This window comes from Canis lupus, chromosome 25 (genome assembly GCF_011100685.1).
Source record: "Canis lupus familiaris isolate Mischka breed German Shepherd chromosome 25, alternate assembly UU_Cfam_GSD_1.0, whole genome shotgun sequence".
In the NCBI taxonomy this organism is placed as follows: Eukaryota; Metazoa; Chordata; class Mammalia; order Carnivora; family Canidae; genus Canis; species Canis lupus.
Window position 1 is genome coordinate 45,056,266 of NC_049246.1, and position 12,340 is coordinate 45,068,605.

General features: G+C 45.1%; 1 protein-coding gene across 3 annotated transcripts in view; it reads left to right on the forward strand.

The window, feature by feature from the left end:
• Positions 1-12,340, forward strand: part of DGKD (diacylglycerol kinase delta) — a 110,518-nt gene that overhangs the window by 19,475 nt on the left and 78,703 nt on the right. For all 3 annotated transcript variants that reach the window (XM_038574228.1, XM_038574229.1, XM_038574230.1), the window contains exons 2-3: positions 5,773-5,883; positions 7,573-7,653. In XM_038574228.1, the coding sequence (XP_038430156.1) occupies positions 5,773-5,883; positions 7,573-7,653 (192 nt within the window). The remainder of the gene's footprint in view (positions 1-5,772; positions 5,884-7,572; positions 7,654-12,340) is intronic.

The window sequence follows — 12,340 nt, forward strand, 5'->3', positions numbered from 1 at the left end:
GTGATCCTGGAGACCCGGGATGGAGTCCTGCATCGGGCTCCCTGCATGGAGCCTGCTTCTCCCTCTGTCTGTGTCTCTGCCTCTCTCTCTCTCTGTGTCTATGAATAAATAAATAAAATCTTTGAAAAAAATACAGTAACCTCTGGGTCTTTGGCTATGTCCTACATGCCTGCCTTCTGTGAGCAAACCATACTGTTTATGGTATTCATGTACTATAAACCGTAGAAGGTTCAAGATAAGAGTGAAGGGGGCCTCATATGTCTTTGTGGTCTTTTATTAGCTGTTTAACCGTGGGCAGGTTTCTCAGTCTCTCAGTGCTGGGTTTTCTTATTTGTCAGTTGGAATATTAGCACGTATTTGTCCTATTAAGGCAAGCAGATGTAAAAATGCTCATGAAAATTTCAAGTTATATGCAAATTTAAGGTCATAAGTTTTACCAGCTTTTTTTTCCTCAGAAACATTTTAATAATTCTTTTGTGCATTAACTTTTATGCTAATATCCCCACGTTTTTGGAACTTGGTGAGTTTGGATGATGTGGACTAACGTAATCAGGCTTATGCAGGTTTTTGTTGAAGGACAGGCAGATCGCTGATGTGAACACTGGGCTAGGTTTTCACTTCTGTCTTCTCCTGTATCTTCCTCCCGCCCCGTTATTTCCTGGCCTGTGTGCAGCCCCTAGCCCTGTCTGCTGGTGTAGGCAGGCTGACCGTCAGGAACACGTGCAAATCCTCACACTTACACACACCAGACACTCCTGGCACCAGCAGAGCTCTGAGATTTTACTTCTATTCCTTTATTGACTAGCTTTGTTTTCCCCTTTCTTTTCACATACTGCATAACACACACATAAATGCCAATGCAACAGAAACGTGCATAATAAACTGCGTGTGTGAATCCAGCAGAGCATCAGGATGTCGCCTCCAGGGAGCCGTCCTGTCCAGCCCACTGCCCTTCAGCATCTCCTAGTCACCATTGGACTTACTCTGGTTCATGCCTTCTTCCAGTTTTCCATTTAGTAGTTTCTATTTCCTGTTACTGTTCTGTAGGCCTTCTTAGAATGCTCTGGATGCTGGCTCTGGCCGTTGGCAGTATTGTGTGTATCATCTCCCAGACTGTGGCTTCCCTTTTCCCTTTCTTTGTAAGGTATCTTTGATCAACAGTTCTCAGTTGGAATATAGTAGGCTTTAGCAGTTTTATAGATTGTGTTTAGTATTTTTTCAATCCTATTTAAGACCCGTGCCCGCCAGTTCCAAGGTTATAAGGCAATTTTCCTATATTGTCTGATGAACCTTTTAAAATTCTGCCTTTTGCATTGCGTCAGTAGCGCACTTGGAGCTGGCTTGTGTCTGTGGTGTGTGAGGTGGGGGGCCTTAAGGGCATCTTTGCCCTCAGATAACCTGTTGTGTTAGGCCCGGCCACTGACTGGTCCCTCCTCGTCCCCAGCTGGAGAAGCTGCTGCTGTCACACGTCATGCTTTCACATCTGCAAGCAGCTATTTCTGGGCTGTACTGAGCCCCAAATGCTGCTTCTTGTCATTTTCTTTAAGGAATGGTCCAGGACAGGTACAGATGCTTTGTTGTAGGATATTCTTTGAAGCGCTGTTGATAGTATTGAGCGAGAAGCATCCCATATGTTCCAGCTGCGCGAGTGAGTTGAGTGACACAGGCACCTCGGTACACGGAAAAACTGTGGCCGACAAAGATATATTCACTAATAGGGAAGGGTGTTGACATGTATCATGACAGAAAAAATAGGAACTTAAAGGATGGTACGTGCACTATGATTCTATGTTTATAGAAAGTTAAGAAACATGCAGGTTAAAAAAACCCACCTCCCATCTTTGCTTCCTTCCATTCCGGTCACATTTGGTGCTCTGTGCTCTGGCTTCACCCTGGCATGTTCTCTTCGGATTCCTCCCAGTTGGCATCATCAGTGTGGCCGCCTGGGTGCTTTCTCCTCACCCCTGGCCTTGTGCCCACTTTCTCCTGTCCTCCTTTGGGTTCCCGCCTCTCTGTACCCGAGCTTGGTGTCCCGGGGTTCCTGGTTCCCTGTGCCTCTCTCCTTCGCTCCTTTTCCATAGAGACCGTACCAAGGTGTCTCCCCTGTTAAACCTCCTCTCACAGCCTGACCTCCTGTCTGCTGCTGTCTCTCTGCTCAGCTCCCCCGGCACCCTTGAGGACCTCACGGGCATGTCCCAAATGAAGCCCCCAGCCTCCCCCGCGAAACCAGAGTCCTCCTCGCCTCCATCTGTGGTGGTGGTCTTCCTGAGCACGCTCATGTCTATGCCCCTCTCTCCCAGAGGCTCAGTGTTCCTGGCCGCCCTCTCACAAGAGTTTCTGAAGTGTTCTTTGTGCCTCCGGGTTTCCCTCTCCCTTTCGTCCAGACTGTGGCCAAAACCATCTTTCCAAAGTGTACATGAGGGCCTGAGACCCATAGGCCTGGCTGTCAATGATCTGGGCGGGTTTGACCAAGGCTCGAGGGGCCTGCTCTTTCCTTTTCCTGCCCACTGGTTTGAAGCCTTTCTCTCCTCCGCCAAAGATTTTATTTTTTCATTTGAGAGAGAGCGAGCGCGCGCACACACAAGCTGGAAGGGCAGGGAGAGAGAATCTTAAGCACATTCTGCGCTGAGCACACAGCCTGTATGCAGGGCTCGATCCCACATCACTGAGATCACGACCGGAGACGAAACCAAGAGTCGGGTACTTGACCGACTGCGTCACCCAGGCGCCCCTCGTTTGAAGCCTTTTTAAGGGCATTTCCAGAGCTACCTTCCTCAGTCCTTTGTTTCTGAGCAGGATGACTTAGAGACTTGAGTTTCCCCCACAACAGGTGCCCAGTCTCGCCCCCGTGGGCCAGGTGCTCTCTGTGCTCACCGTGGGTGGCTGTGGCACCCAGAGCCACGCTTAGGCTCAGGCTGAAGACTGCCTGCTGGTTTTGTCCCTGGAGTCCAGGTTGGGGATTTACTTCCTCTCTGGAGGTGGCCGTGGGGCTCACTTTTGCCGCTCTGATTCTCGGTGCCTGCACGGGTTTCCAGTCTCTTCTTTCTTGTTCCCCATGGTAATGAAGGTGCCCTGGATTGCTTGAAGGACAGAGTGGGTGGGCCCTTTGGTTTGTGCAGAGAACTTGACAAAATGGTTCTAAGAGCCTGGCTGTCCAGCCTGTCCTGATCGAGCTGTGCTTGAGTCTGGGTTTTTGACTTCTGGTTCTCTGCTCCATTGGGCATGAGGAGGAGCCCTGCCAGCTGAGCAGTGTTTCCTGTGGGTGCCATTTACAAGCTGCCAAATGCAAAACACAGCAGATTATTCAGGGGTGTTATTTTCTTGACCACTTTTAGTTCATTGCTTTTGACTGAGTGTTTAAAAATATTCTGCAGCATATCTATAGTATTCTTGAGCAGCGAATCAGGAGAAGAAACGCAGTTTCTGAGAAAGCTTCAAAGAAATGCTGGTCTTTATCTTTCCCCCAGCCTTTTCCGCTGAAACCCACCAGAGTCTTTTTCTGAGTGCTCTTGTTCTATAAATAGAACAGCGGCCCTCCTTGGGTAGCCCAAGATCGCAGCTCTCATCCGCTTTCTGAAAGATTTGTGTGTGTGTGGTGGAGTGGATTATGTCTTAATTTTGCTTTTCTTTTATGTGTGAGATGTGTGGCGGGAGATGCAAGAAAAAATACTCTAGCGTTTATCCTTTAAAGATACTTATTTTAACTTTTCTGGGTCTGGGCTTGTTGGTTTTGTCGTCGTCTTTTTTTGGTTTGTTTTGTTTTTAAATTTGCATTTAGGAAAGAGATGGAAGTGGTGACTTCCCCTGCAGAGGTAAGGAAGACGCGTGGGGGCGAGGAGAGGTGCCTTCATCTGTGAGCAAGTCCTGTGAGGTCAAGGAGGAGGCTGTCCTGGAGCACAGCCCTGGCGCCCGTGGTCCCATCGCTGTGCGCACACGGGCGTGCTCTGGGTCTCTGAGGAGCACGTTGACACAAGTGTCCGTGTGTACTGGGCTCTGAAAAGAATGTTAGGAAGCAGCCTGGTAGTCCTGTATTGGGGATGGTTTCTCCCTGCAGCTGCTGCCATCAGAGGTGGGCCTTGCTCTCACCTTGGATCGGCCCCTGGTTCAGCACGTTCCCGCTCCTCAGAAGAGCCAGCACCTTCGTTTAGTTAACGATGGCAGTTTCAGATTCTGGGACGGGGGTTGGCATGTCTGTTCCGTTGTTCTTTGGGTGACGTTGTATTCTTGTCTCTCCTGCTTGGCACTCTTTAATTACCTGGGAGAGCCGGCGGTGATGTCCTCAGAAGGAAAGGCCAAGGCATGTGCCACAGAATGAGGAGGGAGATCCCTCAGGAGTTTGCCTCTGGGAGTTGGAGCACATTGCTCTCTGCGAGGCCGGCCTGACCTGGCGCCTGGTCACGGGCTGGCACGTGTGGCTCCCCCTGCCCAGGGAGCTCACAGAGAGGATGTCCTGTGGCGGTGATAAGGCGGAAAGCAGCCGTGTGCCTTCCCAGGACCCCTGGGTACTGTGCTGCTCGGGCGGGGCTCCTGGTGCGTGGCCCCGTGTTGGTGGTGCGTACGGGACCGGGGGGGCTTGCTTTGGTGTTCTTCTCGGGGGCAGGGGGGGTTAACAGCATCCCGAGTGCCCTCCCTCTGTTTGGAGTTGGCCGATGGAGGGACCAGACCGCGCTGGTGTTCTGCTCTTGTCTTCTGACGTGTTTAGGTTACATGGGGTGTCTTGGTTTCATATTCTGTTGTGCTGAGTGGCCACAGGTACTCAAGTGCTTGGGATAGATACTTTCTTTAAAAGGTTAAAGTGCAAAGTTATACAGGATTAGGTAATTCATCCAAAACTTGTCTGAGCCAGTATTTGTGTACTTGAGCAGAGTTTTTGTGCATTCTGCTGGATTCCATGGTGAGACTCCATGTAGAACGGCCGTTTCTGTTAGCTGGGGAAAACCAGGTATGCCCATGTGGAGAGCCACGCACGTTGTTTATTCATTTTGCCCGTTAGTGGCTCCCAGTGGTTCAGACCTCTAATGATCAAGTAGTTCTTTGAGCATATAACTTCTAAGTGGCCTCCCTTGTCCTATTAGACCAGCCCCCGGGGACAGCACAAGAGGGGAATCAGCTCCAGAAAAAGCCGTGCCCTATTCTTGGCTTTAATTGAGCCAAGGTAAGTGGCCTGCTGTCCACCTTGTTTCTTAAGGGAACTCCAGTTTCATGGTGGACTGATGAGGTTTACAGGATGAGAGGAGTTTTAGTGACTTTGGTTGTGGCACTTCCCTTGACGGTGTGGGCAGAGGCACATGCCTAGCTTGTGAATTGGGGTGAGGGTTGAGTGGGGCGCAGGCCTTGATCTGTGCTGAACCCCACAGCAACCTACGTCGACAATTTTGGCAACAGGATCCTGAGAAATGGCAGGAGGCCAGAGAACACGGAGACAAGGCCAAGAATAGCTGAAGAATACCAAATGCTGAAGTTGGAGAATGCTCTGGCCCCTTGCTGCTTACTGTGGCCCTGCGAGTTTTCATGTTCCCTCCTGCTGATCCCCTGGGCATGGCCCAGCACACCTTGGGCCCAGGGTACCCTCAGCCCTCAGGCATGCCATCGGCCCTTGGAGAATTATGTAGCCCTCGCAGGCAGTGCGCTCGGCCTGTCCATAGGCCAGGGTCTAGGGAGAATGCGAGAAGTACTTCAGTTAGGTTCCCGGCCCGTTGGTGTGCAGTTCCGCGGGACAGGTTCGAGGGCATCGTGCAGGCGCTTGCTCATGAATCGTTTCTGTGCTTTCAGACTGTCATCAAAGAGGGGATGCTGACCAAACAGAACAATTCATTCCAGCGATCAAAAAGGAGATACTTTAAGCTGCGGGGGCGAACGCTGTACTATGCAAAAACCGCAAAGGTGAGGTGCAGTGGAGACCACCTGAGAACAGACTCAGGAGGAGCTGTGGGGTGAGGGGACGACGGGACAGGTTCTATGCCTAGTCCACATCCTGGGACAGACTTCTACCGCTAGGATCTGTTCTTTCCAGTGGGCTTGCTAATGCTCTGGAGTGTTAGCTTTAATTTGTCTTAGAGCACTTTGGTTTCTCATAAATGTTGACTTCGACTCACTTTCTTTTTCTTTAGTGTCCTATGTCACCAGTGGGAAAGGGGGGAAGTCTCACAGAAATAACCAAATTACGGTTAGAGATCTTTCTCTGGGGTGGGTGGGGGGGTGGGAGAGTGTCGCAGGCTTATAAATCTTATTATGGGCTAAAATAGATTTTTTTTTCTTTAAAAGCACTTTATTGAGTTATAATTGGCAAGCAAAAAGCTATAAATATTTAGTGTGTACAACTTAATGAGTTTGGAGATAAGTAGTACATAGCTGAGAAACTAATCGAAGCTGTTTTTGGAGCTTATTGGGCTTGTTGGTGTGTGAACAGGACTGTGACATTCTGTCTCGAGGCCCCTAGACGAGCTCCTCCTTCCTCTATGCTGGCCTGTGTGTAAGCTTTGCAGCGAGTCACCGGGCAGCTCTAGTGGAAGACAGGGAGCCAGCGAAAGCCACTCAGTTACCGTTGTGTTTAAATGAATGTGGTGTGGTGGCAAAGCTAGCTTTTGGTATTTTGAATACCACTGTTGTCAATACTGATATTTTGGTGTTAAAATGTCAGTGATTCAGATTCCAGATTTTTTTGAGATGTATCCCTAGAGAGTGCATTAAACTTTGAAATTGAACAGAGCGACTTGTTTAGAGAGGGTTCTGACCACATCCCTCATTTAAAAAAAAAAAAAGGCAACAGACTGCTTATAAGTTATTTTAGTTCTGTGTGTGTGTGTGGGGGGGGGGGGGGCACGGGGTAGGAGGTTCATTACTTAAAAGGCTGAGTCTCTTTTCTAAGTCATTAGTATTTCCTCCAGGGATTCCCAACGGAGTCTTCTTAGAGGGCACAGTAAGGTAAACAGGAGATGCGGACTGTGCCGAGGGGATTTGGGGGAGAGTGGAGAGGAAAATAGGTTGGGAGGAAAGTCCCAGGTGTAATTCCCAGTCCTCCTTCTGGAGCTTGGCTGTCTGTCTCTTCAGGTCTAGATTCCTTCTGCTCTGTTCCCTCTTTTTTTTTTTTTTTTCCCATGGCCAGATCCCTTCTATTTGGGTTGGTCTCTCTTCCTAGGATCATTTATTTTAGCCAGGATCTTTCCCTTTAAGTGTGCTAGCTGGAAGGACAGAAGATCCATAATTTGGAGCCCTGCTCCCTGAGGTGGACTCTGTGTGAGGGCATATTATCACATGTAAAAGTGAAATGCTGATTACAAGAAATAAATACAGAAATCCCAGGGATGTTTTGTTTTGTTGTTCTCCATGAATGCAATCGCTAATGAATGCCTGGCTTAAAAAACACCTGGAGCTCTACCTCTGAGCTCTGTGCTCTTCGTTAGGCGCAGGTGGGGTGGACGCAGTCAGTATTCGTGTAGTTACCAAGTGTTCAAGGTTCAAGGCACTGGGGTGTTTGTGGGCACTTGGTTGGGGTCGAGGGAGAGTGGGGGGCACTGCTCGGCCGGGGTGTCTTGGCCCCACACTGACTACAGCGCCTGTGTTTCTCTCCAGTCGATCATATTTGATGAGGTGGACCTGACAGATGCCAGCGTGGCTGAATCCAGCACCAAGAACGTCAACAACAGTTTCACGGTAAGACTCTGGACCACACCTTGATCCCTCACCACACTTTGCTTTCCTTTTTAATTTGGACAAGTGTGTATGAGCAGTTCAGGCTTCTTATTCTTTTTTTCTGATTGGAATGCTTCCTGGCAAATTTTGAATTTAATGTTGAAAATAATAGAGTGGTTGGAGAAAAAAATGAGAATTTGGCCCATGTAAGCTCAAAAGAACAAGAGTGGGTTCAAGTGAGTTTTTTTTTTTTTCCAAGTGAGTTTTTTGAACATGTTGTTTACATTTCTCTAACAGTTTTGCACAGAGGTTTGTTTTTTATGATTATTATAGAAAATTTGGAAAACACAGGAAAATATGTTGAAGCAACTAAACAACCATAATACAGTGACCTGAAAACATATGCTGTTTATGTTTTGGTGTATTTCTTTTTTTCTTTACTTTTAAACTGTTCCCCTCCCTACCTCCAAATTTACAGAAGTTACATTGTACTCTTTGCAAAAGTTCCCAGTGCCTAAAATCATGCCACCTCACCACTCAGAGGTAGCTAAAGTGCACACTCGAGAGTGTTCATCTTTATTTCTAAATACCTGTGCCTTCCCCCACATACCCCATGACATTATTATGATCCTTTTATTTTATCCTTTTTATTTCCTCTTGACAAATTATGCTGGACATTTTTCCATGTCGATTGATCAAAATGTTCCTCATATGTTTTAATGGCTATATAGATAGCATTTCTGGTATGACTACAATTTTGGTTTCAGGGGCTGACTTTAAAATCTATCTGTATAGAGTATGACTCTAATGGCAGGAATGGAATATTTAAAAGTATGTTTCTCTGTATTATTAAGCTAGATAATCTAGAAGTAAAGTGTGCTCCCTGATTTTTTTTTTTCCCCTCAATTCTTTTATAATGCAACATGGTCAATGGGGATAGCTTTCTTTACATTTAAGTTCTGACATTTTGGGTTAGTGTTAGTTTCAGATACTTTCAGGTTTTGTTTTATCTTATTTATGGGCTGATTAGTGATGTGGCTGATGCAAATGGGATTTTTCTTTCCTCCATTTAAACTTATTTTGTTTTGATAAAACTAACTGCTTTTGGTTTTGGTTTGTGGCATATCGAATTAGTCAGGCTTTCTTGGTGGTCTCTCTTATTTTTTCCTTCATTTTACTTGGAATATTTTTATTTTTACTCTGTTAGTTTTACTGTTTACTTACTGGCTGAGGAGAAACTTCTAAAACTGTAAGTGGATTATTTTGTGATTTGTGGCTTTAGAGTTTTTTTTTTTTAAAGATTTTATTCATTTATTCATGAAAGACACAGAGAGGGAGAGAGGCAGAGACACAGGCAGAGGGAGAAACAGGCTCCATGAAGGGAGCCTGATGCGGGACTTGATCCTGGGACTCCAGGATCTCGCCCTGGGCCAAAGGCAGACACTACACCGCTGAGCCACCCAGGGATTCCATGCTTTTAGAGTTTTTAATAGGAATAGGTATTTTATTGGGGTGTTTTTGAGCTTTAATTTAGTTGATTGCATTGGTTTTACATATTTGTACATTTCCTAATAATAAATTGTTCTTAGTAATGTTAAATTTTGCAACCTAATTTTGGGTTTAGAATGTTCCTATCTAATGTGTATGGATGGATATTTCCTTTGGGGTAGGAGGTAACTTTTGTTGTGTTTTTATCTCAGAGTTAAACTAGCCCCATAAAACTCATTTAGTAATTTTCCATAACCTTATGTGTTCTAGAACACTTTACATGGCTTTAGAACTGATGGTTTCTTGAAAGTATGAGAAAGGGAGGTAAAGCTGTGAAGAGGTTTATTTTTGCTTTCTGATCAGTTGAGCTTATTTACCCTTTTTGTTTGTTTGTTTGTTTTAAAGATCATTTATTTTTTTGAGAGAGAGAGAGAGCATGAGTGGGGCCGGTGCAGAGGGAGAGAGAGGGAGAAACAGACTCCCTGCTGAGTGAATGCCCTGCTTGACCCCAGGACCCTGACTGGGGTCATGACCTGGGCTGAAATCAGCTGCCTAACTGTCTGAGCCACCCAGGCACCCCTGCATTTTGACTTCTTGACTCCATTTTTGTAATTTACCTCCCACTTAACCCCACCTTCAAATTTAGTAGCATATATTATTTGCACTTTTAAACTTCAGTGTCTCTGGTTGTATCATCCTTTTGCATTTCTAATTTTATTTGTTTAGCTTTTGTTTTTCTTGTCTGATTTCTTAAACTCCATCCCTTTTGTTGTTTTTGTAAAGGAACCAGTTCTTGGATTATTGATCAGTTCCATTTTTCTGGTACCTAATTCAATTTCTGCATTTATATTTATTGTCTCTTTTCTGCTTTTCACAACTTTTAAAAATGGACTGATTAGCTTATACTTATTTCCGTTGTGTGTATGTGTGTGTATATAATTACATAGGCAATAAAATTTTCTCTATAATGAAAACATGAGGGACTCTGAATTGAACTCTGAGTTCAATTCTGTTCACATTCCAAAAGTTGTTTTTTGTTCTCCCAGTAGAAAAGTGTTATTTTTTTTTTAAATTTTTAAAATTTATTTATGATAGTCATACACAGAGAGAGAGAGAGAGAGAGAGAGGCAGAGACATAGGCAGAGGGAGAAGCAGGCTCCATGCACCGGGAGCCCGACGCGGGACTCGATCCCGGGTCTCCAGGATCGCGCCTTGGGCCAAAGGCAGGCACCAAACCGCTGCGCCACCCAGGGATCCCCTAGAAAAGTGTTATTAAAGACAAATTACTTTACTGATCATTCAAGTTGTTGAAGAAAATTTTGAAGTATGTAAATAGGAAATTTAGAACCATCCATATTGCTATTACTCAAAGATACCTCATAATATATTTTGGTTGATGTCATCCTACAAATACATTTTATAAAATACAGTTTTTAACCTTCTTTCTTTAGTTAACAATGAGCTTTTCCTCTCATAATATCCTTTAAAATCTTGTTTACTGGGATGCCTGGGTGGCTCAGCGGTTGAGCGTCTGCCTTCGGCTCAGGGAGTGATCCCAGAGTCCTGGGATCCAGTCCCATTTTGGGCTCCTTGCATGGAGCCTGCTTCTCCTGTCAATGCCTCTCTCTCTGCCTCTCTCTGTGTCTCTCATGAATAAGTAAATAAAATATTTTTTTAAAAAAAGATTTATTTATTTATTCATGAGAAATAGGGAGAGAGCACAGCAGAGACATAGGCAGAAGGAGAAGCAGGCTCCATGCAGGGAGCCCGACGCGGGACTCGATCCTGGTACTCCAGGATCATGCCCTGGGCCAAAGGCAGGCAGTCAACCGATGAGGATGAGCCATCCAGTCTTCCCAGTAAATAAAATCTTAAAAAAAAAATCTTGTTGCATTGTACTATAATATACTACTAATGTTGCATTGTATTCTGTCATATAAATGTGTAAGTTTATTTAACCAATCCCTATAGTGAATGTTACATTTTTCCCCATCATAAATAATATTGTAATATATACTTGCACACAGATTCTTTGGTGCATTTCTAATTATTTCTATAAATTCTTAGAAATGGAATTCCATTTGAGGTACAAAGTATAAACTTTTATTTTTATTTATTTATTTATTTTTAAGATTTTTATTCATTTATTCATGAGAGACAGAGAGAGAGAGGCAGAGACATAGGCAGAGGGAGAAGCAGGCTCCATGCAGGGAGCCCGACGTGGGACTCGATCCTGGGTCTCCAGAATCACACCCTGGGCCGAAGGCAGGCGCTAAACTGCTGAGCCCCCCAGGGATCCCCAAAGTATGAACTTTTAAAAGGCTTTTGAAAAATAAATGAGGTACTGAATACATGTTACAACTTATGAGCCTTGAACACATGATGCTGACTGAGAGAAGCCAGACACAAAAGGCCACATATTGTGTGATTCCATTGATATGAAAGCCACAATAGGCAAATCTATCAAGACAGAAAGTGGATGAGTGGCTGGGAGGGGCTGTGGAGGAGAGAGGAATGACTGCCCTGAGGTCCAGGATTTTCTGAGTCGGTGACAAATGTTCTAAAATTAGATACAGGTGATGGTTGCACAACTTTATGATATGCTAAAAACCACTGATTTGTATATTCTAAAAGGGTGAATTGTGGACATTGTATCTCAGTAAAAATGTTGTGGAAGAAATAGGATGGTATTATGGCTTTAGGTACTATGTGACTTAGTATGGAGCTTTGTCAGCCCAATCTGAGAATGAACCCTGATTCATACATTGTCTCTATGAGAAAATGTGTTCAGAGTGCCAAACACTTGACTTCCAGATGTAGAGACTTTTTGTGTTGGAGAGACCTCTGGAACTCCATCTCTGTCAGGTAGTTGTGGATGATTCCCAGCCTTCAGGGCAGAGGCACTGATTCTTTCACATTTATTTTCCATTTCTTTGGTGCTTTAAAAACTGCCTTTTCATCTGAGAATGTGCTGAAAGGACCAGAGAAAGATTAATACTGAGGTTCCGCAGAAACATTCCAAGATAAGGAAGCTCATCCCCTGAGTGATTCTTGATGGCATATGGAATATGGAGATAACTGGGGAGAGCTTGTGGTCCAGTTCCTCCCAGTCATGTTTCTGTAGTCATGTTTCCGTCAGTTCTAGGGCTGCAGGTGATAGAAATATTTTCTTTGCTTAAAATTCACACTTAATGATTGTCCATTTCACTAACCCCTGTGG